The 24,760-nt window shown below is 37.9% G+C and overlaps 1 protein-coding gene across 6 annotated transcripts in view; it reads left to right on the top strand.

Annotated features, from left to right (window-relative positions):
* Mid1 (midline 1) overlaps positions 1-23,696 on the top strand; it is a 346,699-nt gene extending 323,003 nt beyond the window's left edge. For all 6 annotated transcript variants that reach the window (XM_063242905.1, XM_063242907.1, XM_003462901.5 and 3 more), the window contains exons 7-10: positions 133-276; positions 9,512-9,673; positions 14,161-14,368; positions 19,501-23,696. In XM_063242905.1, coding sequence (XP_063098975.1) covers positions 133-276; positions 9,512-9,673; positions 14,161-14,368; positions 19,501-19,849 — 863 coding nt within the window. In that variant the 3' untranslated portion in view covers positions 19,850-23,696. The remainder of the gene's footprint in view (positions 1-132; positions 277-9,511; positions 9,674-14,160; positions 14,369-19,500) is intronic.
* Positions 23,697-24,760: the final 1,064 nt, after the last annotated feature.

The raw sequence follows: 24,760 nt of genomic DNA, 5'->3' as shown, positions 1-24,760 counted from the left end.
AAAATTTTCTGGATTGAGATCACCCTCTCTAGGACAGTAGTCCTGAAGAATCTGTTTAGAAAGCCTTGCTTCTCGAAAACAGTGCCCAGTAGTGTGTGCTCCTCCACTGATGAGTAATTTTTGCCTTCACAGCTCCCAACCCTCCCACAATTAGAGAAGAGCTCTGCACAGCTTCATATGACACCATCACCGTCCACTGGACTTCGGATGATGAATTCAGTGTGGTCTCCTATGAGCTCCAGTACACCATATTCACTGGACAAGCCAATGTTGTTAGTGAGTATCTCATGGCCTACTTACTTCTCTACTTACTTCTGTAGCTGTTTTAAGATAGATTGCATTTTTCAATTTAAACATCAAAGGAAGACAAGGAAGGAAAGAGTACATAATATTTAATGGCTTTGTCTTTCCTGACCAAGAAAGTGATAACACTTGTACTGTGCTAGTAAAAGTAGTTGGCTAAATACTGATGAAAATTAATGACTTCTTGTAAACTACATGCATGCATTTCACAAATAAATCGTGAAAGGAAAGATGCAGGAAACAAAAGAATATGTACAATGTGGATTGATTTATCAAGTCATAATTTAAAGATTGAAGTGAACTATTTACTTTAAAAGTTTCACCTAGCTGTTAAGACTATTAATACTAATCAGAATGATGGTTACTCATTGAATGAGAGGGAGAATGGCATACCTGGGAAGAAATGTTTGGACATTCTTGGGGTAATAGCAATTTCTGGGTGGTAGTTACATGCTTTAGTCATTACTTTATACGTCGATTTCCATACATTTTTCTTAGTATTATTTTACAGTTTTCAGAAAAAAAAAAAGAAAGGATTGAATAACCAAAGAATGCTAAATGCCTGGTCTCATTCAAAAGTCATTGGGGGCTATCACTTCAAATGCTCATAGTTGGCCCTTATGTGGAAAGAATTTCTAGCTCTACCCCAGAGTCCATCTCTCACTGAGGAGCTTTTGATGTTTGGCATCAAGGACAGTTTGGTGATCTCGAATAGCAGTAGCTGGCTGAGAGATGATACCAGAGGAAGCACTCCTCCTCACCCCACAATTACTACAGTTGAGTTGAGCAAAGAGCAGAGGATCAAAAGAAATGGCTTTTGAAGAAAACACATCTCAGACTTCTTTAGTGAAAGGAAATAGAGTATGTCAAAATAGACTTCAATAGAACAGACAAAATAGCAATCACTTTTCAACAAAGAGATGTTTTGAATAAATTCATACCAACTAAATGTGACTTAATTATATAAATTTTTTCTCTTCACTACACTGTTCTTTGGTGGCAAAAGTAGTTCTGCACACATGAAGCTTAAAATAGAAATTTGATTTATAATTAATTAAAGGAACAATGCAGAAAGACACCAATTTCTAAGTGACTAAAGTGTAAATGACTGATACCAACTAGTGACCCCTCTGACCTCTCGTGTAGCCACTTTTCTCATCTTATTCTCTCTGACCACCTCACCTTCATCCCCCTAATTGGTCTATCTTAGAAGTCTTAATTAAAATCTTACCAGTTTTCAAGGGTATGCAAATTTTGAGGGGAAGGGGAGTGTCATGAAATGTCACATCAAAGCAGCTTTGGCTAGCTGCCAAGAAAGTAGCAAGTAGAGAGAGGACTGAAGTCATAGGTGGAGCAAGAAGGTCTTTGGGAAAATTATGCCTGAACTGTCTTGAAAGGAAGTGGCTGTCTACCAGCGAGTTAGAGGTATTACAGATATCTGGGCATTCAGAGGCAAGGCAGTGGAGACAAAATGTGGCAGGTCATGCTGAGAAGTCTTAGAGATTCAGCCTGAGTGGGGGAATTCAGTGAGGAAGGGGAGACAGGGCAAAACCAAGAAAGAGAAGTAGAGCCAGAAACCAAATCTGTATCAACCTGGTTTCAAAAAGCATGTGTCCTTAGTCATTAGTAGTCATTTAATTTTAAATGGAGGCAACAGACAGATCACAGAGACACACAGCTTTATGCTGGGAACTTAGTAGTTGTTCAGGTCAATAGTGTGCACAATTAGAAGGTGACTCAGAAGCACAGTGGCTAACAGAATGGAAAAGAGCAAGACTAACAGCAGGGACAGCATTTAGGACATTCATAGTAATGCATAGAGACAATAGCCAGGACTCATTAATAGCGCTCAGAACAAAGATGAAAAGGAGATGCACTTCCAGAAAGACTTTTGTGCTGCTGGCCCATTACCCCTAGTAACATCATTGCTGTACTCACATATTTAAAGTGCTCTTGGAGGCAAGTTCTATGGCAATGCTTCGATGTCATTTCACTTTCCTTCCAGGATTCCTCATCTCCAGTTCCACATGCCCTGCAACAAGTCATGTACAAATCCCAATTCTCTCAAATAATTTCTGTGTGTGCCATACTACACACTGTTCTTCCCCTTGTTTGACCTTTTTTTACTCACTATCATATCTGAAAAATCATTCTATTTCAGCACAAATAAAGGTTTCATTTCCTTGTGAGACAGCATTAGTATCCCACTGTAAAATTGTACCCTCGTTTATTTAGCCTGAGTTCTGTTGATGAATATTTAGTTTGCTTCCAATCTTTAGCCCTCACTCTTTGCCTCAAAGAATACCCTTGAGTTTTGTCCTTTCACAGACAGGGAATTGTATCTGTAGTATAATCTCTTCAGGTAGATTTGCTAGGAAAAGATTATTTGCATTTTAATTTTGGTTTATCTTACCACATTGCCCTCCAGAGGGGTGACATATGATTTTTAAATACATTTTCCTAGCTGTACGAGTTTATGTTTCACTGATCTTGGACATATATACCATAAAATTAACATGAGGAACCTGATTTGAAGCAAAGTATACATATGACATCTACATGATGACATAATAAATCTGAAACTTATAGTACAGAAATCATAACACACTGACCTGCATACTACTATATGCTTAATATAGGAGAAAAAACACAACAATAAGAAGGAAAAATAATGTATGTCTTTTTGTATTCACTAAGGAATTACTTTTTCAATATTGTATGTCAATATTGCTAGTATATTGGGTAAACTAAACCATAAGTTATAGTCACAAGATAGTGAAAACACAAACTATTGATGAATGCGCATAATATAACTGCAAAAAAGAAAATATTTGTAGTCACTTTATGCCATATGGGTAGTTCTTTGCCTATGTGAGGAATATTAAGTTTCTTTCAAATTATTTTGTTTGATTTAGGAAAATTATACCTATTTTCTGTTGCTATAAAATTATTTTATGCAAACGTAGCAGCTTAAAACAGTATATTTCAGTTTCCATGGGTCAGAGCTCTGGCACAGTTGACCTGGATCCTCTTCATAAGGTTTCTCAAGACTGAAATCAAGATTTTGGCTGAGCCGTATTTTCATCTCAAAGCTCAGTGAAAGAAGATCAACTTCCTAGCTTCCTCAGTTTGCTGCCAGTGTTTGTTTCAGTATGGTTGTAGAATTTATGGCAAATTGCTTCTATACAGTCAGCAAGCAAAAGGAACTGCTACTTCAAGTCCATTGGCCCAAATTCACCATTAAAGGACATACTTGATTGGCTCAGACTGACCCTAAATAATCTTCCTTTTGATTAACTCAAAGTCAAATGATTAATGACCTTTATATTATCTGAAAATTCCCTTCCTCTTTGCCAATTACAAGACTTACAAAGGTGATACACTTTGTTTCTTTGCCATACTCTAGTTGATTTGAAAAAGATCACAGCTGATGCCTATGCTCAAGAAGAAAAGATCACACCAAGTCACCAATACCAGGGAGTACAAATCCTGGGGCCTACAGATAGTAGTGATGGTTAAGCTTAATAGTCAACTTTGTTGGCTTTGGTGCTGCCTAGCGAGTAAAGCATGCTCCTTGGTATGTCTGAGTGGGTCATGCATCCATGACCTAGAAGTCTATGTCTAGCTCCTGGCTCCTTCCTCTCTTTGCCATTCCTCTGCAGTGCTCTGCTTCCTAGCCACCAACTAGCAGCTCTGCTCCACCATGCTCTTCCATCACTGTGTTTCTGCTTTAGAGCCAGCAAACAGTGGACTCACTAATTCAAGACCACAAGCTTAATACACCTCTCTGCTTCTAAGATGTAGATGTCAAACCTTTTGTCTAACAAGGGAAAAACAACTGTATCTCCTGAACTTTTTTGAGTCAGATTATCATGGACCTTGAAAAAGCATATTGCCTCAGTCTGGATAGACAGGAGTTTTATCAGTTGATTTTTAAAGGATAGCAAATAGCCACAGGACCGAAGTAGAAAATAACAGTAAGCACTTATGGCTAGTGTTCCTGAAGTCAGCTGGTGGTCAGCTGGGAGGTTCCATTGATCCCTGCTTTGTCTCATGGCAGGCTGTTAACTGGGGCAGCTTGACTGCTGCCTATGTTTCTCATTTCCTTCTGTCCTCCTAATGGGTGCAGAGGTACAGATAGATGTAAGGGTAGAACCCACTGTACATGTGTGATTTAAGCCCTTGCCTTATAGTGAGTTTAGAGTGAGAATGAGAAGGCCTCCAAAGTTACTTAGCAAACAGCACCAATACAATGGGCAGTAAGGAATGGGGGCCAGAAGGTGATCCATTGTAGAACCCTACTTGGTATCAGTTACTTCATCTCCCAAATGAAAGAAAAATGTTTATCTCTTGAAAGTTAGTGGCTCACAGCTGCTAAACTAGGCCCAACTTCTCTACCATTCTACTGGTGTGGAAACTAATACCAAACGATGAAACAGAAATGAATGGGTGACTCCAAAAAGTCATGCCTACATCATTTCAACAAAAACAAAACTACTGAGCATAATGAACTCAGAACTTTTCCAGAGAAGGTATTTTGCTTCTGGAAATCAGTAACCACAATAAAATAAATACAAATGGATTAATGAAGACGGTAGACCTGCCTTATTTAATGCATAGGTGCTAAAGGGGCCCATTTTCCAAAAGTGACTGGGAAAACCATGAATCTGTTAATGTTTATCCAACCAGGATGGTTTCATAGGGTCATTCATCTCTTTATGCCCATTAAATCAGGATAGTGAACTCCTGATGCCTACTGAATCCGTTTACAACAAGGAAAGAGTACATTTAGATAGAAAATTAACTGAAATGCACACATTTTCACATTTTTTGCACATAAACCTAAATTTGAATCTCAACTTTGAACCTCACCAACTCTGTAATCTTGATCAAATGAATCTCCTCTCAATCTGTTTACTCATCGATAAGAAGGGCCAATGGTTTTAACTTCACACGGTTGAGATAGCAAGTGTTTACCACAGTGACAGCATGTAGATAGTTATTGTCCCTACAAAAATATACACTGCACTAACCCATCACTGCATATTAAAAGGGTATATGCCATATGATAAGGGTCAGTTGTGCAATTTGCCATGTAGATGATAGATTTCCACAAAATCTCCATATCAAAGGCTTTCCTTAAATGATGCCTGTTCATTTTATCATTTGGAGGTGTATGCTTTACAGATACTATATTGTGTATCAATCTAATAATAAAACTATTGAAAATGAGAAGATACACTATGTTTAAAACCTGCTGTGGCTTTTTATACCATAGATCTTTTAAAATTTTATTTAGGTCATGGGTTCTTGACTTGTAGTAGTAAATTGTGATTAATTGCCTTCCACTGTGTTTAGTGAAGAGAATTAGATAATATCTATGAAACATTTTCAATCCTACAAAGGCTCCCACCAATGAAATATGCACAAGTACATGCAAAATTAATAGCATTAGTGTTTTTTTATTTTTCATTTTTATTGGTAGAGTCATAGCTACAGATGTTAATATCTGGGTTTATTAATACTTTAGATGTACATTTAATTTTACAGTATTTTCCACATTTTTCCAAAACTAATTTTAATATTTATTTAAAAATCTTACATTGGTATCTTTTCTCAACAGGCTACTTTTATTATTAGAAAAAAACAAAAGCCACATTTCTTCAAGCCATCATGGTAAAGTGGTTACTACTATTTATTTTAGTCATTCTGAAAACATTCAGGAAACTTATTAAACACATACTATTTTTGTAGAGATGATGGAAAAAGATGTTATTTCATGTGATCTGTTCAAAGAGACAAAGGATGCTAGAAGCTAGTTATATAGCCTCTCCAAAGAGTGCCCACATTGTATCATGTTTGGGACATAATATTTGGCTCAATGTTATAGTTGTCATACAAGACTCAGAAGTCCTAAATGAAATTAAAAATCTTATAATGAGCTGTATTATGCAAGGAAGTGCTTCTGACACATTGTAAGTGAAAAAATGTACAGAATCAAAAATCTCAACTAGGCTTCATTGTAGACTAATTATCTTCCAAGTTCAGTTGTTGTTTTAATACTTCAAGCTGAGTTGGAGGAGGCAATCATTGAAACACCCTCAAAGATGATTGAAAATGACTTTGGAACCTAGTGAAATTTTAGTCAGGATGATTGTTGGGTGTTTCATAAAACGATGCATAAAACTTGGTTACCCATTCTAACGCAATGGGATGTCAAGGCAGAGAAATCTCACTTGAGCAAACTTGGCACTTGGTGCCGTGTGTAAGAAGTTAGGTGGTACTGGCTTAAAACCAACACTAGCCATGTAATAATGGTACCCTCCAAGTCACACCTCACTTAACTTCATCCCCCAAAAGAAATTGTCAAAGTTATTTTTTGGCATTTTAAATCAATTTCTGCATTATTATCTTGGCCAATAATAATAGAAAGGTAAACCCAAATAGTCATTATTGTTAGTATTCCTGAAAATAGATCACTCCAGTGTAAAGCTCGCCAATAAAATTTGAGTACTCATGAATATTTTGTTGTTTTAATATTCAAGGAAAAAAATTGTGACTGCCTCAAAATAATCAGGATCCTCAAAACAATCAGGATTGTTTGTTTGTTTGTTTGTTTGGAAAATGTTTCTGAGACATTAAATCTTTGTTGAGTTAAAGTTTTTGGCCTGTAGGCCAAGTTGCAGTTTCCAGCAATTTCAGACATCTGCTTTATGATGTTGCTGAAAGCATTCCTCCACCACATTAAACCCAGCTTTTGAGTTGTACAGTGATTTAAAGTTTATTGAAACATTTTTACATTTGCTTTCTTTGACCACAATCGTCATTTTATTGTAACATGTGCAATTAAACAGGAACAGTGAAAAAGCAGTGAAATTGATAAGATTCTCATTTGAATCTACTGAATGCTGTTATTGTTTTCATTCCTGCCTGACTGCTGTTAACAAAGATCTGGGAATATGAGAGGATTATATGAGGCAATATAAAAGCTAATTTTATTACTATTGTAATAATAGTACTAAATACCTAGCATGAGTTACAGGTCTTTTGGGGCCCAAAACTCAGAGTTCAACATGACCCATCTTGGGTTGGGTCAAAATTTAATATTTGGCTATGGCACTATCCAGAAGTACAGAGTTTATTACAAATGTGTTCCAGAAAATGGGAAAGCAAGAAAGGATCAACAGAGATGAATAAAAGGGAGATTCTCATGTTACTATACTATCTGTGGCTGTTTCTGGGATCTTACACAAATGAGACATGGCAGAATACAGGGATAAGAGCTAGGGGAAACTGAGGAAGGAAAAGTGGATGGTGCCTCTGCTTGCTTTACTACATCTCCAAATGTGCATGCACATGCACACACACGCACACCCATCCATACTTAGGCATTTATACTCTTCTGTGAGTCTCAATTTCCTTGATTTATGCTTGCTTCTCTAAATCTGGTAGTCCATCAGTGAAAGTGTTCACAGGTGGAAATGAAAAAAAGTAGTGGCATATATAAAAAGTCCCAGAAATATACCTGAAAATACTATGTACTCAATATACAAATCATATAATTGAATTTTGACAGGTGACAAAATACCAAAAAAGTTCTTCTCATCTATAAGAATACCAGGAATATTTAGTGCGATTCAAAGACAGACTTCAGGAAGCCTGTGACTACCTTGCATTGCTATGAAAATATTTGTGGTTCAATAGGTATATGCATTTGTGAATCTCTTTTTACAGAAAGGTTTTATTAGATTCTCAAAGGGGTGAGACCAAAAACAGGATTAAGGGACTGCTTCTTGAGAGTCTGGTAAGATATAAATTGCATCAAGATCAAAGGAACTAACCCTTTGATTTGCAAATTAACCAAAAAGGAAAGAGAGGAGAGGTTAGTCTGGAGGCCCTCAGGAAGTGAAGGGTCCAGCCCTCTCCCAGGGAATGGTGAAGGAAATTCAACAGAGAAAGGAAACTTCATGACAGCCCAGTCACCAGGGGGCTGGAAAAAAGTTCTATGGAGTGGAGATTGATGGGTGGAGAGAGCAGAGGGAAAGTTGGGCCTGATACCAAAAAGATGTTTCCAGCATCAGCCAGCTGCAAAACAAAATGGGCTTCCTTTTCCCTACATATTCTTCCAAGCATCATAAATCCTCAGTCTGCTTTTCAGCCACATCCTGCAGAATGCAGCCAGAGCAGCACCCTGCTTTACTCTGGAACCAGCCACCCCAGGGGTGCAGATAATTCAAAACTCCCTATGGGTGCTTTCCCATGGTCTACTCTGAACCCTGAGCTCCCTGTTCATGCTTCTACTCCAGGATCTTCTCATGAGTGTCTCCTGAATGTACATTAACTCTGGATCACAAACTAGCCTGATGCTCACTTCCTTATTCTCTCATCTGAAAATTGGAGATTGGTTGGGGTTGTCCGATCTCTGCTGGGCTTGCTCCTGGCTTGGCCTCCTGATAATTCTGTTCCCTATGTCTTCTTTGTTAGAATCGGCAGATTATTCCAGAAATTTTGTCCCTGTGGCAATGGCAGAGATCCAAGGGATCAACACAACCCCTGGAGGCCCTGTAACACTAGCTGTCAAAACTGCACCGTTGTCATTTTGGCCTAATCTTGTTGGTCAAAGCAAGGCTTGTGACCAAATACAAAACTGAGTGACAAGGAACTACATTCCACTTCCCTACTGGGAGTAACTATGGTCCTTAGGCCTAAATACAGGATTGAATAAAGAATTAGGAGCAAAATTGAAATCTACCGTATCTGTTAGCAAAGTTGGAGTCCAGCATATGACTCAGGTGTGCTGACCAGTTGTGAGTCTCAAAATTAATGAAGTCTAAAATTTAATTGACCAGTCTTATGAAAATGGAAGTGAAGGTAGGGTGACAGGAACCAGTGGTTGCTTTCATTTCATCCCCCAGCATCTATTAACACCTCATACACTTGTGTAGTGCTTAAGAGCCTAGGCAGAACCACTTTGACTGCTTCCATTCACAGAGCCAGATTTTGCAATATAACAATTTTAAGTGGCCTGTCCATCTCAAGTACACAAAAGGAACATATAATGTAGACTGACCTCTGGCAGTAGATAGGACACTGAGCATTCATTTGTTGGACAAGAAAAAGTGACAACAAAGCACTATGCTTACCAACCCTTACTGTTCAGGTAACCTGAAATTATGCAAACGTTTCCTATGTCTGGTTGGCTTTGCAGGTCTGTGTAACTCGGCTGACAGTTGGATGATTGTGCCCAATATTAAGCAGAACCACTACACAGTGCATGGCCTGCAGAGTGGCACCAAGTACATCTTCATGGTCAAGGCCATCAACCAGGCAGGCAACCGCAGCAGTGAGCCTGGGAAGTTGAAGACAAACAGTAAGTGCCATTAATCAGGGACAGTTCAGCCCTTTATCCCTCTTCTCCTACCCAGAGGACATTTAGCAATGTCTAGAAACATTTTTTGGTTGTCACTAACGGAGAGAGTGCTATTGGAATCTAGTAGGCCAGCAATGGTGGGAAGCATCGCATAATACACAGAACAGCCCCCACTGCAAAAAGTGATCTCACTTATACTTGTGTCTCAGACTACTGTCATCTCCCTGGCGCCGTCTCTGCCTACATGTGTTTTGCTTTATCCTCTCTTCTTTCTTTAAAACTTTTTGATCTAGAAATATTATGATATGTAACACAGTATTTCATTGCATAAGATCTCCCAGGAAATAAAGCAAATCAGAGTGTGTTAATATGGTGCCATATTGTGGACCAGTCAGTCAACAGGAACCAGGAAGTGCTTTTCAAGAGGAACTCTCACTTAACCATAGCCTTGATGTCCCAGTGTACTGAAAAACATGTGCTGGGTATTAGAGCGACAGCAAAGGGACATAATGAGAGCACTACCTAAGGACTGGAAGACTGAGGTTCAGCCATGTGGTACCCATGTGGCTCTGTGACTAGTTTCTTCATATTTTTCCACACAATCAGAATCTCATAACAATACTATTGTAGCTCACGATTCAAAGAATTGCTGAGGAAAATAATAATGCAAGACTATTTTTATATCACTGCATGCTTTAAAAATGTTCATATGCTATCAAGATACTGTATTTCTTTTTGGAAATTAAGTTAATCGGTACATTTTAGTCATACGTAATGATCACATTCATCACTGTGGACTTGTACCTGTATATATCTTGATTCTTCTTTTCTCTATTTCCCTACTCTCCTTTCAACCCTTCTTCCCCACCTTATTTACAAAAGCTTTGTTTGCATTTTTCTTTCTTTTCTCATTTTTCCCCTTCCCTCCTTTGCCCTTCTTCCCTCCCTAGTTCCCTTTCCCATTTGAACATTTTCTTCCTATTTCACCGCTACGTAGTGCATGGCCTGCAGAGTATATCTGGCATACATTTTCGTCCTTATTTATACTTTTTGTTTCTTACATCAGAGAAACAATGCAGCGTTTACACATGTGTGTCCGATGTATTTCACTTAGAATTGTGGTCTCGAGGTGCATCCATTTGGCTAGAAATGATTCTAATTTATCTATCTGTATGGCTGAGTAGTACTCCATTGTATAAAAAAGAAAAACACATCTTTATCCATTCATCAGTTGATGGGCATTTAGACTGCTCCTTTTAAATGAACATTGTGTTGGAATAACTACAGATTCACAGAAAATCTGTAGACATTACAGAGAGTTCTGTATAAACAGCATCTCTAGTGTCAATGTTATCATACATAACCTTGATACTTTTGCTGTAACTACCTATAAGAAATTAACATTGGTACATTACTCTTACCTAAATTTGAGACTTTACTTGAATTTTATCAGTGGTGTTACTAATGTTATTTTCCTTTATCAGGATCTTCTCTAAAATCTCACATTGCCCTTCATATTTCTTTACTTTTAAAATAAGAACACTTCAGTTTAATTTGTAGGCTGTCCAAGGAAAATCTCGAAACTAATTCTGAGTAAATAAAAAATAAATATAACATGATGGTATATGTCACAGTACTTGTGCACATTCTGATCAACCATTTTCGATTTACATTTAAACATGGTTTAGGGCCTTCAAAATTATGTTTGAGCAACAGGTGAACTTGAGATGCTTTGCAAAATGTTCAGGATACTGTGAAGATCTTCAATTTTTTTAATATGCATCTCACAGGAGTTTATAGATGATTTGTGAATAAAGAATGTTAATCTTTACTCACCATTCAATTTGTGATGCCTGAAATAGAAGCAACTGAAATAGGGTGCTGGATTTACAGGGGGTGCCCTGCCCAGCCATGGGGTTTTTCTTGGTGGGGTACAATTTAGGGATGTGAGGAGGAGGCAGTGTTCCATGCACAGGGCCCAACAGATAAGGGGATCCCAGAGATAAGGGGATTATGTTGGTGGAACAGAAAATTGATGAATATGGTAAAAGAGGCTTAGGTTGGGAAGATAAATGAACTCAAATGTCTGACACAAGAAGAGATTGTGAAATTCTCATGGGTGGTACTAGGGTGTTTCTTTGAAGAACAATGATGGGGGGAAACAGGTTGCAGAGTTTAAAAGGCAGGATGAGGATTCTCATCAAATGACACTCTTTTCTACTGTGACTGGTGAGTAGATTACAAGGAAGGGAGACTGATGAGTGGGCAGTGTTTCGGGAGATTATGGTAAGAATTGTCTAACTATAGAACAGTGGTCAGAATATGGTCATGCCTTACACAAATGTTCTGATGAACTAAATTCTTTAATAAAGTAACTATTCATTTTCTCCTTGAATTAATTGGTCCTTATGAAGCAAAAGCCTGAAATTTGGGCAGAGTGGGTAGTGGTTAATTTGGGAAATGTGCTTGGGACACAGACAGAATTTTGTTCCTTGAGAACATAAGATTGGACCAGCAAGACTGGTGGGAACTTGCTGGGAGTGTGACTGGATGGGAATGTGAGCCAAGGCAATCAGAATACTTCAGGAGGATCTCACCATTCCAAGCTCCATTTTTGTGCCACTATGCCATTCTGCTCTTCTTTGCCAGCAGCAGGCCAAGCAGCCCTCAACCTAATGTCCAGTGAACATTTATCTTTTACCTTTATAATGAAAGTATGTCAAGAAGTGCTATCTTTGTACTTGTCTTATCTCTAACAGTTTTTGTTAACAGTTGTTGGCATGTTCATCCCTGAGGATGACTGCTTGTTTGCCACACTAGTTATCTTGTTTTGAAATCCTGTATCACTTTCTTTGTTTTGTTTTGATTGGCTTTATTGTGTTTCATTTTGTTTGGTTTTATTCTGTTTAAAATAAAGAATAATTTTTAAAAGGTTTCAATATGAGAAACCTATACTTAAACTGCAGGTCTTATGGGCTCTGATATTGTATGCTCCCGGCTTATCACTTGAGGCTTTTATCAGCTCCCCCTTTTAAGGTGCTAGATAGATAGATAGATAGATAGATAGATAGATAGATAGAAAGATCTACATGTAGTAATATACACAAGAATACAATTGTAAAATGAGTCAGTAAACCATAACTCAAAGGCCAAATCTGAATGCCTATTTGTTTTCATCCATTTATCTTTCATCTATAGTTGCTTCCTTGCTACAATGATAGAGTTGAATAGTAATCATCAAAGACCACATGGGCTGCATAGCTGAAAATATTTACTACCTGACCATTTACAGCTGATCTAATAGAAAGAATTTTAAAGATATTTCTGTTATGATTTATCCAAGTAGTAACTGGAAATCCTTTGGCTTAGCCACATGTGACAAAAGCAATGTGCCCCCTGATTGCTGGGTCTGTTTTTCCACCAGCATCATGTATTGCTTTCGTGAAATTTACTGGACCTTTGTCTGTGATTGTCTGAGAGCTATGGACTGGGCAGGGGCTGCCAACTAGAACACCATGGCTTTTATTAAAAGGGGGTACCAGGACATTTAAATCCGGTTGTAACTTATTTCATGCCTTTAAATGCTCATACCCTATGTGGTATTGAATGACAGATATTAATCCAAACCAATATTGAAATGTCAAAGATGTAACAGCTATAACGATATGTCTATGTATGACTATGCTGAGATGTTTTAATGGTTAAGTCTTTAAAATACAAATGTGAAGAATAAAAAAATAGAAAGAGCTTTATTATGTATGTGAATAATCTCAGGAGTGTAAAACCTGGATATTGCTATCATATATTTTCCTGATTATGTGGGCTGAAAACTTTAGTTTTCTTAGTTATTCTAAACTCCCCAGAGTAGTCCTTTGATTTTTAACAATCTCAGGATAATGTAAACCTTTGTAATATTCTACATGGTAAGACCTGAGATCTTGATTCATATAGTTTCTGGTCTGAAGTCTACTGAGGGTCAATATGCTTTATTCATGATTGAACATGGTCAAAAAGAAAGTCTTTATTTTCTTCTTTTCTAGCCAGTCAGTATGTACCTGTATTGCTTGTTAGCAGGGGGAATGCTTACAGAAGCTTCTTCAGCCCATGATGAATTCTAGATGATCTTTGCTCATGCTATTGTTAAATAGTTAGCATAGTACCTCTGATTCCCTTAGAACAACACTGGAACTCATGAAGACATTAGTGTTCTACATTCTTACTTTGCTTGTCGTTATACCTTACACAGAGGTGCTGCTACTAACTATATTTTAAATATCATGAAAACTATAAGCAAATTCCTTTAGAGATGTTGATAACATTTATGTCACTGTTCACATACAAGACACTGCCTTATGATAGGAGCATGCCTCAGGGAGGAATGATCTGCTCCAGTCTTCTAACTCTGATTGCAAAATTATTCTATTGGTTATGTTCAAATAAACAGTGCTTTTCTACTTCCTCTTTTTGTTTTGTGAACTTATTTCCAGGCCAGCCATTTAAACTGGACCCCAAATCTGCTCATCGAAAACTGAAAGTGTCCCATGATAACTTGACAGTAGAACGTGATGAATCATCATCCAAAAAGAGTCATACACCTGAACGCTTCACCAGCCAAGGGAGCTATGGAGTGGCTGGAAATGTGTTCATTGACAGTGGCCGGCATTACTGGGAAGTGGTCATAAGTGGAAGCACATGGTAGGCAACTTATATTTATTGTTTTCCAGTTGTCAAAAGGAATATCTCATTGTGTACTTTGCCAGAGCATCAACCCATAACAGCATCCATCCTGAAAAATCCTGTGGATCAGCTATTACTATAATGGTATATAACAAATATGCCAAAATAGAGGCATCAAGCAACCACCATTTATGAGTATTAACTACCACCCACATCTATGGTTTAGCTGATCAGGACTAATTACAACTGGACTTCACTTTTGAGTGTAGGTTAGGTCTATGTCTGTCCTGTGTCTCTTCCTCTTCCTTCAATGCCTGGGCTACACAGGCCATGTCCTCAATAACCCAACAGGGGAAGCATGTTTCAAGCCTCTGTTGCATCATGTCCACTAACTTCCTATTGACCAAAGCAATGTGGAACATAAGAGTTCTGGTTCCTAGAAGAGCTATAATTTACAAACACTCCTTCTTCATACTTTAAAGCACAGATCAACACACTGCAGCCCATGGTCAAGCCTGGCCCAAGTCCTGTTTTTGTAAATAAGTTATTGTGGGTCTCGGCCATGCCCATTCCTTTTGTTTATAATTGCCTTTGGGATCCAACAACACAGTCAACTAGTTAAGACAGAATCATGTGGTCTGCAGAGCTGAAAATATTTGCTTTCTGCCCTTTTAGAGAAAAGATTTGTCTAATTTCTACTTTAACACACTAATCCCCATCATTAAAAAAACTATTTTCTGTTGCTTTGTATGTTTTGTGATCAAGTCTGAGTCAATTAGTGTAAAAAGCTAAAAGCTGAGTGAATAGCGGTTAAGCAAATATGATAGAATGCAAATAATTTCAAGAGGTCTATTAGAGCCAGCCCAGGGACTTTAGCCCATTGAGTTCTTGAAGACTAAAGGATAAAGGCAGGATGCAATCTACATTGGAATTTGTTAGCTCTGCAAAATTGGCCTTCCCTAATGCCCAGTCACAAGTGGCATTTCTCCCTTTGGCCACCTCACAAACGCCTGCTTAATGTTGACCAAAAAGGGACGTGTTTTGTAATTTTTAACAAGCCTTTGTATGGCACAGCTATGTGCCAGGCAAGGCACTGTTCTAAGCATTTTACAGTTGTTAACTTGTTTTTTCTTCATAAAGCCCTACAAGGGTAGATGCTAAAAGTATCCTATTTTACAGATGAGGGAACTGAGACACATCTCCAAATGTGTAAAACTTACAAAGAGCAGGGCCAGAAATTCTACTACCAGGGATCAAGTTCTTAACCAGGAGTCTACAAACACTGTTGGTAAAGGGCCCAGAGAGTCAATATGTCTGGTTTTGTGGACCAGAAGATTTTTGTCCAACCTATTCAATTTGGCCATTATAATGGGAAAGTAGCTACAGACAATACACACACACACAAATGAGTATAGCTGTGTTCCAAGAGAACTTCTTTTATAAAAATAGCCAGAAGGCCAGAGCTGACCCCAACTTGTAGTTTGCTGATCCCTGCCCCTAACCACCATATGCGGCTATTGACAAAAGAGTGACAAGTTGTTTTTTTTTTTTTTAACTATAATTACTCTTTAGGACTTAGAGTAGTGTATTTAATGAATGATACCTTCACCCTTGCTTTAAAAATAAAGACAACACTCAAAACTACCTAATCTGAAGACATCCCTGCAAAAGAAAATGTTTCTTTTGATATAACCATGATAGAATTCTTATTTTAAAAATACTCTGCCATTCAAATCTACACAAATAATGCAATGTATAAATCTTTGGTAATGTAGGGACAAGTTAGCCTCAATGTAACATGTGAGATTGTAAGCTTGGGTGGTCCATCTTTCTGAATCATGACACCTATCCTGGCTAAACCAGTAAGTTTTTATATACTATTTTCCTCATGATTCTCTTCATATAGAACATTTCCTATTCCAACATCTTCCCAGAGGATGGAGGATAAATCCTTTACCTTACTAGGCTTTGGGCTAGTCTGACATTTGCAATTTTTACCTTCTCTGTGGCAAAAATAAAAGCACAAAGGAAAATACCAATGTGCAAGAAAGCAAACATTCCTAGTTAGTTAATGTGCTGTTTTAATCTGACATGGAATCCAACATCCAAATGAGTATAACTCAATTAATAATTATTTATGATAAATGATAACTGATCCTTATGATCTCATTGCCATTGAAGAATTGTATGGAAAATTCCACCAGAACACTTCACTTACATAAACACAAATCACCATTACCTTTAAAACACCATCCAGATATCAAATCAGCTCATGAGGAGGAACAGAAATCTTACAGTCGATTGCTACATTTCAGATCTTTACAAACCTGATTGTGTCAACTTTAGAACATCCTCATATAGCAAATGGTTTCACATTTCCTGGAAGGTTTTAGTATTCAGGAGTGCCCCCAGTGATTAAATGCCAGTGACACCTTGATTGTAACAGCTAATAACACATGTATTTTCTCAAGAAATATAGTCCTGACTTTAAATTAACATGTACATTATGATCCGTGCAATGGAGCATGTTAACATTGCTCTAAGAAACAATTTTTATACTTTTTGAATTTTCCATGTCTCACTGCGTAACTTAATGGGACATTACATGCTGCTCGCATGTGCAGTGGAAATATGTACATAATTTTAGAGATTAATGATAATATAATGGTGTTTTCCTTTGCTTAATGGACTGTACACGTGGTTATTTTCTTACTGTCTAATGCTGTGAATGTGCACTTAGTGTTTTATGAAATGCTGTTAACTAAAGCAGTAATAATAGGTTCAGGCAATGTTTGCTAGACTAAAAATGGAGGGGCAGCACAAGATTTCTGAAGTTTGCTCCTACTTTTGACTTTCTGTCTGTTTTCTCATTGCTAAATGAAGTCAGCCATCTCTGCTGCAGCAACCACAGTTAAGATTGAAATGAGAAATAACACCCAGATTCTTTAATAAAAGATTAAAATAATATGCAGCAGCAAGAAAGAAACAATACAAATGTGGTCATTTTGTGTTGCAGATGCAGGTCCCAAATTACCTGAAAAAAGTGAAAATAAAATCTGCCAAGGCATTAAGAATGTCTGGGGGGAGAGATTTTTAAATTACAAAATGAAAACCTTTCCAAAGTGTTTCAGTTAAGGCTCAGAAAATAAGCAGAAGTCAATCAAGGTCCTCCATGGAGAAAGGAAGCCAAAAATCTACAGCCTACTGGCAGAACCAAGAATACAAGTCAGCAAGTCTGCTGCTCCATTGCCTGGAGTCACAGTGATCTGCTCAAGTCCAAAGCAGGTGTAGACAGGAGGTCTTCCAAAGCTTCCACAAACAAACCTCACTTCCTTAGTCTGCCAATGGAAGAGTGTGCTTACTCCTCTTATAACTTCTAGGTCTTGTGCAAAGGTGTTGCAATAGCAGAATCTGGCCCAGAATCCTATAGGAAAGGGCATTCTGAGAAACACAACCCAGTATTCTCCCTGGGAGTAGAAGACTGACAAGAGGAAAGAGAGGATGCTGCATTGTCACAAGATGAGCCAGCACATGACTTTAACAGATTATCCATTCTATCTTCTTTAGGAATTCAGTGATGGCATGCTGTATTAATTTTCATTTCAACATGCCACTCTTAACGGGACTATATTTTAAAACTAACGTGATTTTAAAAGAATGTCATTTTAACAAAGACCAATAAGTTTTTCACTCTGCAATGAGTAAGGTGCCATATGTCAATATCCAGTTACACCAGTTTCTGCTATAACATATTAAAAATTGAACTGCTAGTCATTCACTGTTTATTAAGAGTGATGTGTTTTGCCTATCTTAATAACTGTGAAATGCTTTAAATAGTGCAGGACATGTCTCAAGGAGGTAAAAAGAGATTAAGGCGCTTAGAACATGGTAGAAAAAATTCTTAAGATTTTTTTTTGACCAGTTATAGAATATTTAGAATAACTGGATATCTGTCACTCAAAGATATTTTAAAAATCTAAAAGCAGAGTAGAAAATACAATCAGGAATGTTTTTGGCAATGATGGATTGCACAGTTTCTGTTGAGGGAAGGCATTACAGAGTGTCATTTTAAGTTTTTGGCCTTTTGAGTAATTCTAAATTCAAATTGTCATTCTTGTACTAATCACGTATGCAGCATCAGACGATAATAATAAAATAATATTTACTGAATATTACATGCCAGGCCTTGTACTCAAGATTTAGAGTACATTTTTTTTCTTACTGGAAAAAATAATCCTGGAAGATGGAGACTAGCATCATTCCTGTATTATAGATGAGAGACTGAGACAGATTATGACAAGGGATTTATCCTGCTAAATAAAAATCATTCTTCCTGCTTGCCTTTGCAAGTGCACGCAAAGTCATGGAAAGTGACAGACACAATGTCAACTGAAAAATTTAAAGAAGGTCAAAAGGACAAATCTAGGGTTACATTGATATGATATGGTAGCCATGAGCAGCATGTAGCTATTTAAATCATTTAGCTTGAATTAAATTTAAATGCTGATTCTCCTTCACTTTATTATAGGGTTACACCCTTGTAACGCCAAAGTAAAATGAAAATATCATGTCACTGTCCAACATAGTGAGAGAGGGTGATATTGCATTTCACTGGTCCAGGAAAAGATTAAAATTCAGAATTTAAAGGATAATGCCTACTAAACATATCTTACTTTGCACCATTATAAAGTCAAAGCCTCTGCAAGTCAACCGTCCTATGGTGGGGAACCATCTATAAATTTAAAGTTGAATTTCAAATCAGAATTAGCAGTTGCAGTGATTCAGGTGTCCAATAACCCATGTAGCTCATGGCTCCCACACTGAACAGAGCAGAACATTTTGATCTTTGCAGAAAGTTCCTTTGATCATCATTTGTCCAAAGAATTGAATGTGCAGTAATTTATGAGGGAGAAAATAAAACAGCAAAACTCGAAGTTCAAATATACTGGCTCCTACCCACCCATTCTATGTTTGGGAGGGAAGAAGATGAAGAGCACAGGTGGTGGGTTTTTGCCAAGTTTCCATATGAAAAGAATGAAACAGGAATAACAGGTGATCGCTTTTTTATGACCCTTGAGGACCATGGGATGGATTTACGCACATGTGCACTGTGGATCGTTGTTTTCAGTGTGCCTGTTCTGTCTCTCCAGGTATGCCATCGGCCTTGCCTATAAATCAGCCCCAAAGCATGAATGGATCGGGAAGAACTCTGCGTCCTGGGCCCTCTGCCGCTGCAACAATAACTGGGTGGTGAGACACAACAGCAAGGAAATTCCCATCGAGCCTGCTCCTCACCTCCGGCGTGTCGGCATCCTGCTGGACTACGATAACGGCTCCATTGCCTTCTACGATGCTTTGAACTCCATTCACCTCTACACCTTCGATGTAGCATTTGCGCAGCCTGTGTGCCCCACCTTCACGGTGTGGAACAAGTGTTTGACGATTATAACTGGTCTTCCTATCCCAGACCATTTGGACTGCACGGAGCAGCTGCCCTGAGCATCTGGTCATCAGAGCTGCTTTCTAGGGAATAACAAAAGTTTGAGGCCGCTATTTAGGTGATGAAGAAAACACAGGCTTCAAGAGTGTAATTAGATCTCCCCAGAAAATGTCCAGAAATCAACGAAAACGGGGCTCAAAATAGATTTCTTTTCTTTTACTGTGTTTTGTACTAAGGGCAGGCTTTAATAATTTCTTTTTTTTTTTTTTGTATTTAGAGGAAAATATAGATTATTTATAAAAAGAAACATAATCGGGATTACAACTCTTAGAAAGTTCATGGTTTTGCACATTAAGCAGCCCATAAGTTTACCAGCTCTTACAAGTTTTGTTTCATCACACTCTATGGGCCTGCAACGACAACACCACCACCACCAACAGCAACGCACACACCCCTTTTGTAGATTTGTATGTTAAATCACCTTCTCACACAGTATTTCATACTGAGCCCATGGCAGGTCCTATCACTTCGACAGTGCGTAACAGAATATGCAGCTGTTTAATGATAAAAATAATTTTGAACCCAATAGGGAAGTAAACATGCTTTCTTGCTCTGGTTTAACTTGAAGCATTTTAACTGTAATGTAAAAAAATTTAAATCATGTATTTAATCAACTAGAATGGAGAGTAAGTGAGAAAGAAAGGAAATAATTGACTTTGGTTCTCAGATTCAGCCATGGCTCAGTCTTGGCTTTCTGATGGCGGATGGGATAATGGAAAGAAAGGTTCTGGAACCTTTATCCATGTATTTCCCCATTTTTTGCAGGGCTAAGAACTCTGGGATAACATTATGAATGAGATCACAATTGAAAATAGTTGCTTTGAACTCTACAGATTAACCAAAAGTTCAGGCTGATTTGTGTTTTATCAGAAGAAAGATTTTATTTCGTGGCATAAAACTACTTCATTCTTCTTCCTAGTAGTTTTCTTAGAGCTGCGAAATTTCTTCACTACAGTTAATAGTTGACCAATTTCCCCTTCCCCAAATCAAGTTTTCTTTTATCTCTGGGGCTAAGGAAATAAACACATATTGTCATCAATGACATAACCACTTCGGATTGATTTTGCTGTTTGGGACATCAGCACATGGTCCCAATCACCACTACCACATCCAAATATAAATCACTGAAAAACACTTAATATTTATGAGTTAGTAATGACAAGGGACACTGCATAAAGTACTGTTCACAAGTATATATGCCTCAAAAGTTATTATAAACATGTGTTTATTAAACACATTTTGAAAATTGTAGAAGTCCCTCTATAGTATAGTTTACCATAGACTTGTAATATGAAAAAAAAAATTCAAGCTCACTATTTCACAAGAAACCTGCTAATAAAACTTGCTAATCAAATAAATGTCAGATAAGATTCTTTGCATGCTGATCCCAACACATTGTAATGGTTCCTAAAATAAGGCTTTCTCAAGTAGTCTTTGGACTGGGACTTAGGCATTGGTTCTGTCTTGACCATATGTGTGACCTCTAAAAATGGTTTCAATTGCTAAAATATTTATCTGGGCTACTGAGTCAGCCATTGACTGAACAGTTGAGTGGATATAGACATTGTTTCTAAATAATTTTTTAAACCAGATCAACCAATCATTTCCCTGAAATAAGTCAATAGGCCCATTGTTTCAACATCACATGGCCAAAGTTGTATGATTGCCAAGCTGAACTTCATGAAAGACCAAGCCAGTTTCCTGGGTCCTTCTGTCTCTTCTTTAGCAAATGCTCTCCTTTTTCTTAATGGATAGATTCTATATATTTACTATATTATTTATACCCAGATGAATATTTTGATAGCTACTTAAGATAATATCACATCTAAAAATGAACATCTCAATGGAGAAAAAATTAATCATTCTCTGGCAGCTTAATATGAGTTTTTTTACAATATGAAAACCCTGTGTGTTCGCCTTCCCTGAATAAACCAAAAGGGTTGCCTCAGTAATTTTTACGTACATTTTGGGTAACTGGATAATGGATATTTTAATGCACTTTGTACACTTACAGGTTCTAAATAAAAGGGTCTAAAACTCAATTTCTGAGTTTTAAAAATCATAGTCTCCAGGTACCAATAAATGCTACAGTTTGCCTTATGATGCTAGCATAAAGCATTTTACTAGAAGGACACTATTTCCATGAATATAATGTTTTTTAATATCAAGATGTTACTAAAATTTTCTCTGCAAGCTATGTAGGGTATGTTTGGCTATTTTTATAAGGGCAAGACAGATTATGTTATAATTTTGTGGAAGACTCACTCATGGCTAAATTAAAAATGTGGATGTAGCAGTTACTCTTTCCAGGTTGTCATATTTACAGGAAAATATGTATATGCTGAAAGGCCACAGTGTTTACTTAATAACTGTAATGATGTAGAAAAGATTTCCATGTGGATTTCTTAAAAGTCTAAAAAATATATGCCGTAAACTTTTACTGCAGTATAATTATGTATTCTCTTTAAATGGATTAAGGTCACAATATTTTATTTTTCAAGGTCTTCACAGGAAGCATTTTGATTTAGGGACAAAAGAAATGACAGTGCCAAATAAATTAGCACAACAAACTTGATGGAATGCCAACCAAGGTTGCAAGCGCTGGCATCGCAGATGTGTGAGCGGCTCATTGCCTAGAACACAGGGCTCTCTGAGGGGTTGTAAGCTTAGTTTGATGCTCTCGTTTTACTGTCATGAAATTCTTAATAATTTTCCAACAAGGGGTCTGCACTTTCATTTTATACTGGCCCTGCAAGTTTTGTAGCCAGTCTTTATAGTGGAACTCAGAAACATGGTACCTCTTTTTCCAAGTGGATAGAAATGCATAAATCTAGATCCAAAGTTGAAAGTTGCTGGCCATAGCATTCAAGTAGCAATCTAAAAGGTGCATTAAGATGAGGGTGGGCCTAGCTGAACATTTTCTTTCCAGCTTTAAGAAAAAAATGACTTCAATAACTGACTGCAAACACTGATGAAGGTTTCTGCTGGAGAAGAAGACACAGCTTGAGTACAAACGGGGTTTTTATTATGGTACTGATATGTTGACTTTAAGCTTCTTGAGGAACCGAACTAGTGCCCTCCATTCAACATGGAATTGTACCCCAGCTCCAGGCACATGTAGTGCCTGCAGAGACACGTGCCTGTATGCTCATGTTCATGCATATTTGGTGTTGGCAAGCTGACACTTGGCCTTCCTTGATAAAACATTAAAAAGCATACAAAGACAATGATGACAGCAAGAGGAATTTCTTGAAAACAGTGCTTCTCATCCAGGGCTTGATTTTGCCCCCAAGGAGACATTTGGCCACGTCTGGCATCAATCTTCATTGTCAAAATCTGGGGCAACAGTGCTACTGGCATCTAGTGGGTAGAGGTCTGGGATGGCATTAAATATCCTACAGTCCACCATGTAGTTCCTCACCACACATAATTATCTGGCACAAATTTCAAGGTCTATCTTTGTTGGTTGTTGGCTTTTGTAAATGCAAAACTCTCATAAATGCCTTTTACTCTTGCAGTAAATGATTCAGTGCCCAATAAAAGAAAAAGCAGGAATCATCAGTTCACTTCACTACAGTGGCTCCCTTACTTTCAAGAATATTTATAAAACGCTGAAGAACTCAAATCTGTGCAGCAAGCCAAGCCTATGTAAGTGGGAGTCACTGATAAGTATCACGATCTGTCTGAGCTTAGTTTGGAAGCGAGAAGCGGGCTTTCTGACTCCTTGCACCTGGACAAATTCAAACCCTGAAACTTGAGTCACACTGCCACACCCTCAATTCAGACTGTTCTTTTCCTTGCTGTTGCTTCCTGGTTCAAAATAAAATCATTTTTGTGGCACCAAAACAGGTCTCTGCCTGTGTCTGTAGCTTTTTCATCATGTGTTTTCATATTTATGGTTTTCACAAGTAGGTCTTCAGATTCTTCTCGTTTTCCACACTATTTTGTGGAATACAGTGCCACACAGCTCATTTCCTATAATGTCTGAAACTCTCACACCTACTACCGCTCTCCCTTCACAATACACTTACTGTACAAGATAAAAAATATTCCATAAGGAATTTTAAAATGCAATGATAGAAAACTGATGGGAGAGTGAAAGGCTAGAGCAAGGATTTCTTGATGTCAATACTTACAGGTGAGGTTGGGGAGGGGAGAGCAGTGACTAACAGCAAACGTGTGATAGCCTTTTCTACATGCTCTTGGACAATCCCAGAAGCTGCTCCATAACTGCGTGCCCAACCCTCTCCCACAATCCATAGAACTCAACTCTGGCATTTAGAGGTGTGGCCCCTTTGGTCTCGAGCAGTGCCACATGTGTTCGACAGGGCTTCAGTATCAACACTGCTGCCAAGCTGTTCAGAAGGTCAGTTATGCCTCCCTCTAGGCCTGTTGGCCAGAAGCTTTGTGAGTAGGACCAAGCAATCTTACGTCCTGACAAACAACTGCAGGAGGTTCTGATACTGTGGGTGGTTTGTGAGGTGCTCCTTTGTAGAGCTTTACCCAACTCACAGTCCACATGAAAAGGTAATTACAGCTTGAAATGTGTTTTCAAAGCAACATGCTTTAGAGGCAGTGTGATGTAATCCAGGGATTCTCCACCTGCCTCTGCATAAAATCAGCTTTCTATGCCGGTTGATTCCTGGATCCCATCCTGAAAGATCAGAGATGAAAGGTTTGGGAATATGATCCAGCATCCTGTTTTTTTTTTTTTTTTTTTTTTTTTTTTTTTTTTTTTTCTTAAAACAAATAAGTGAATCTAAAGAGCAGCCAAGATTAGCAGTCATGGGTGGATATTATAGGGGGCAGGTAGTGAATTTAATTTGCAGACTGTATTGTCTCTGTGGAAACTACTCCAGTGTGAATATGAAGAGAAAACAGCCATACAGAACATGTAAATAGATGTCTGT

This window comes from Cavia porcellus, unplaced genomic scaffold (assembly GCF_034190915.1).
Source record: "Cavia porcellus strain 051 isolate PalLab524CR breed Dunkin Hartley unplaced genomic scaffold, mCavPor4.1 scaffold_33, whole genome shotgun sequence".
NCBI classification, from domain to species: Eukaryota; Metazoa; Chordata; class Mammalia; order Rodentia; family Caviidae; genus Cavia; species Cavia porcellus.
Note: the sequence above shows the minus strand (reverse complement) of the source record. Positions and strands in the feature narration are given on the sequence as shown.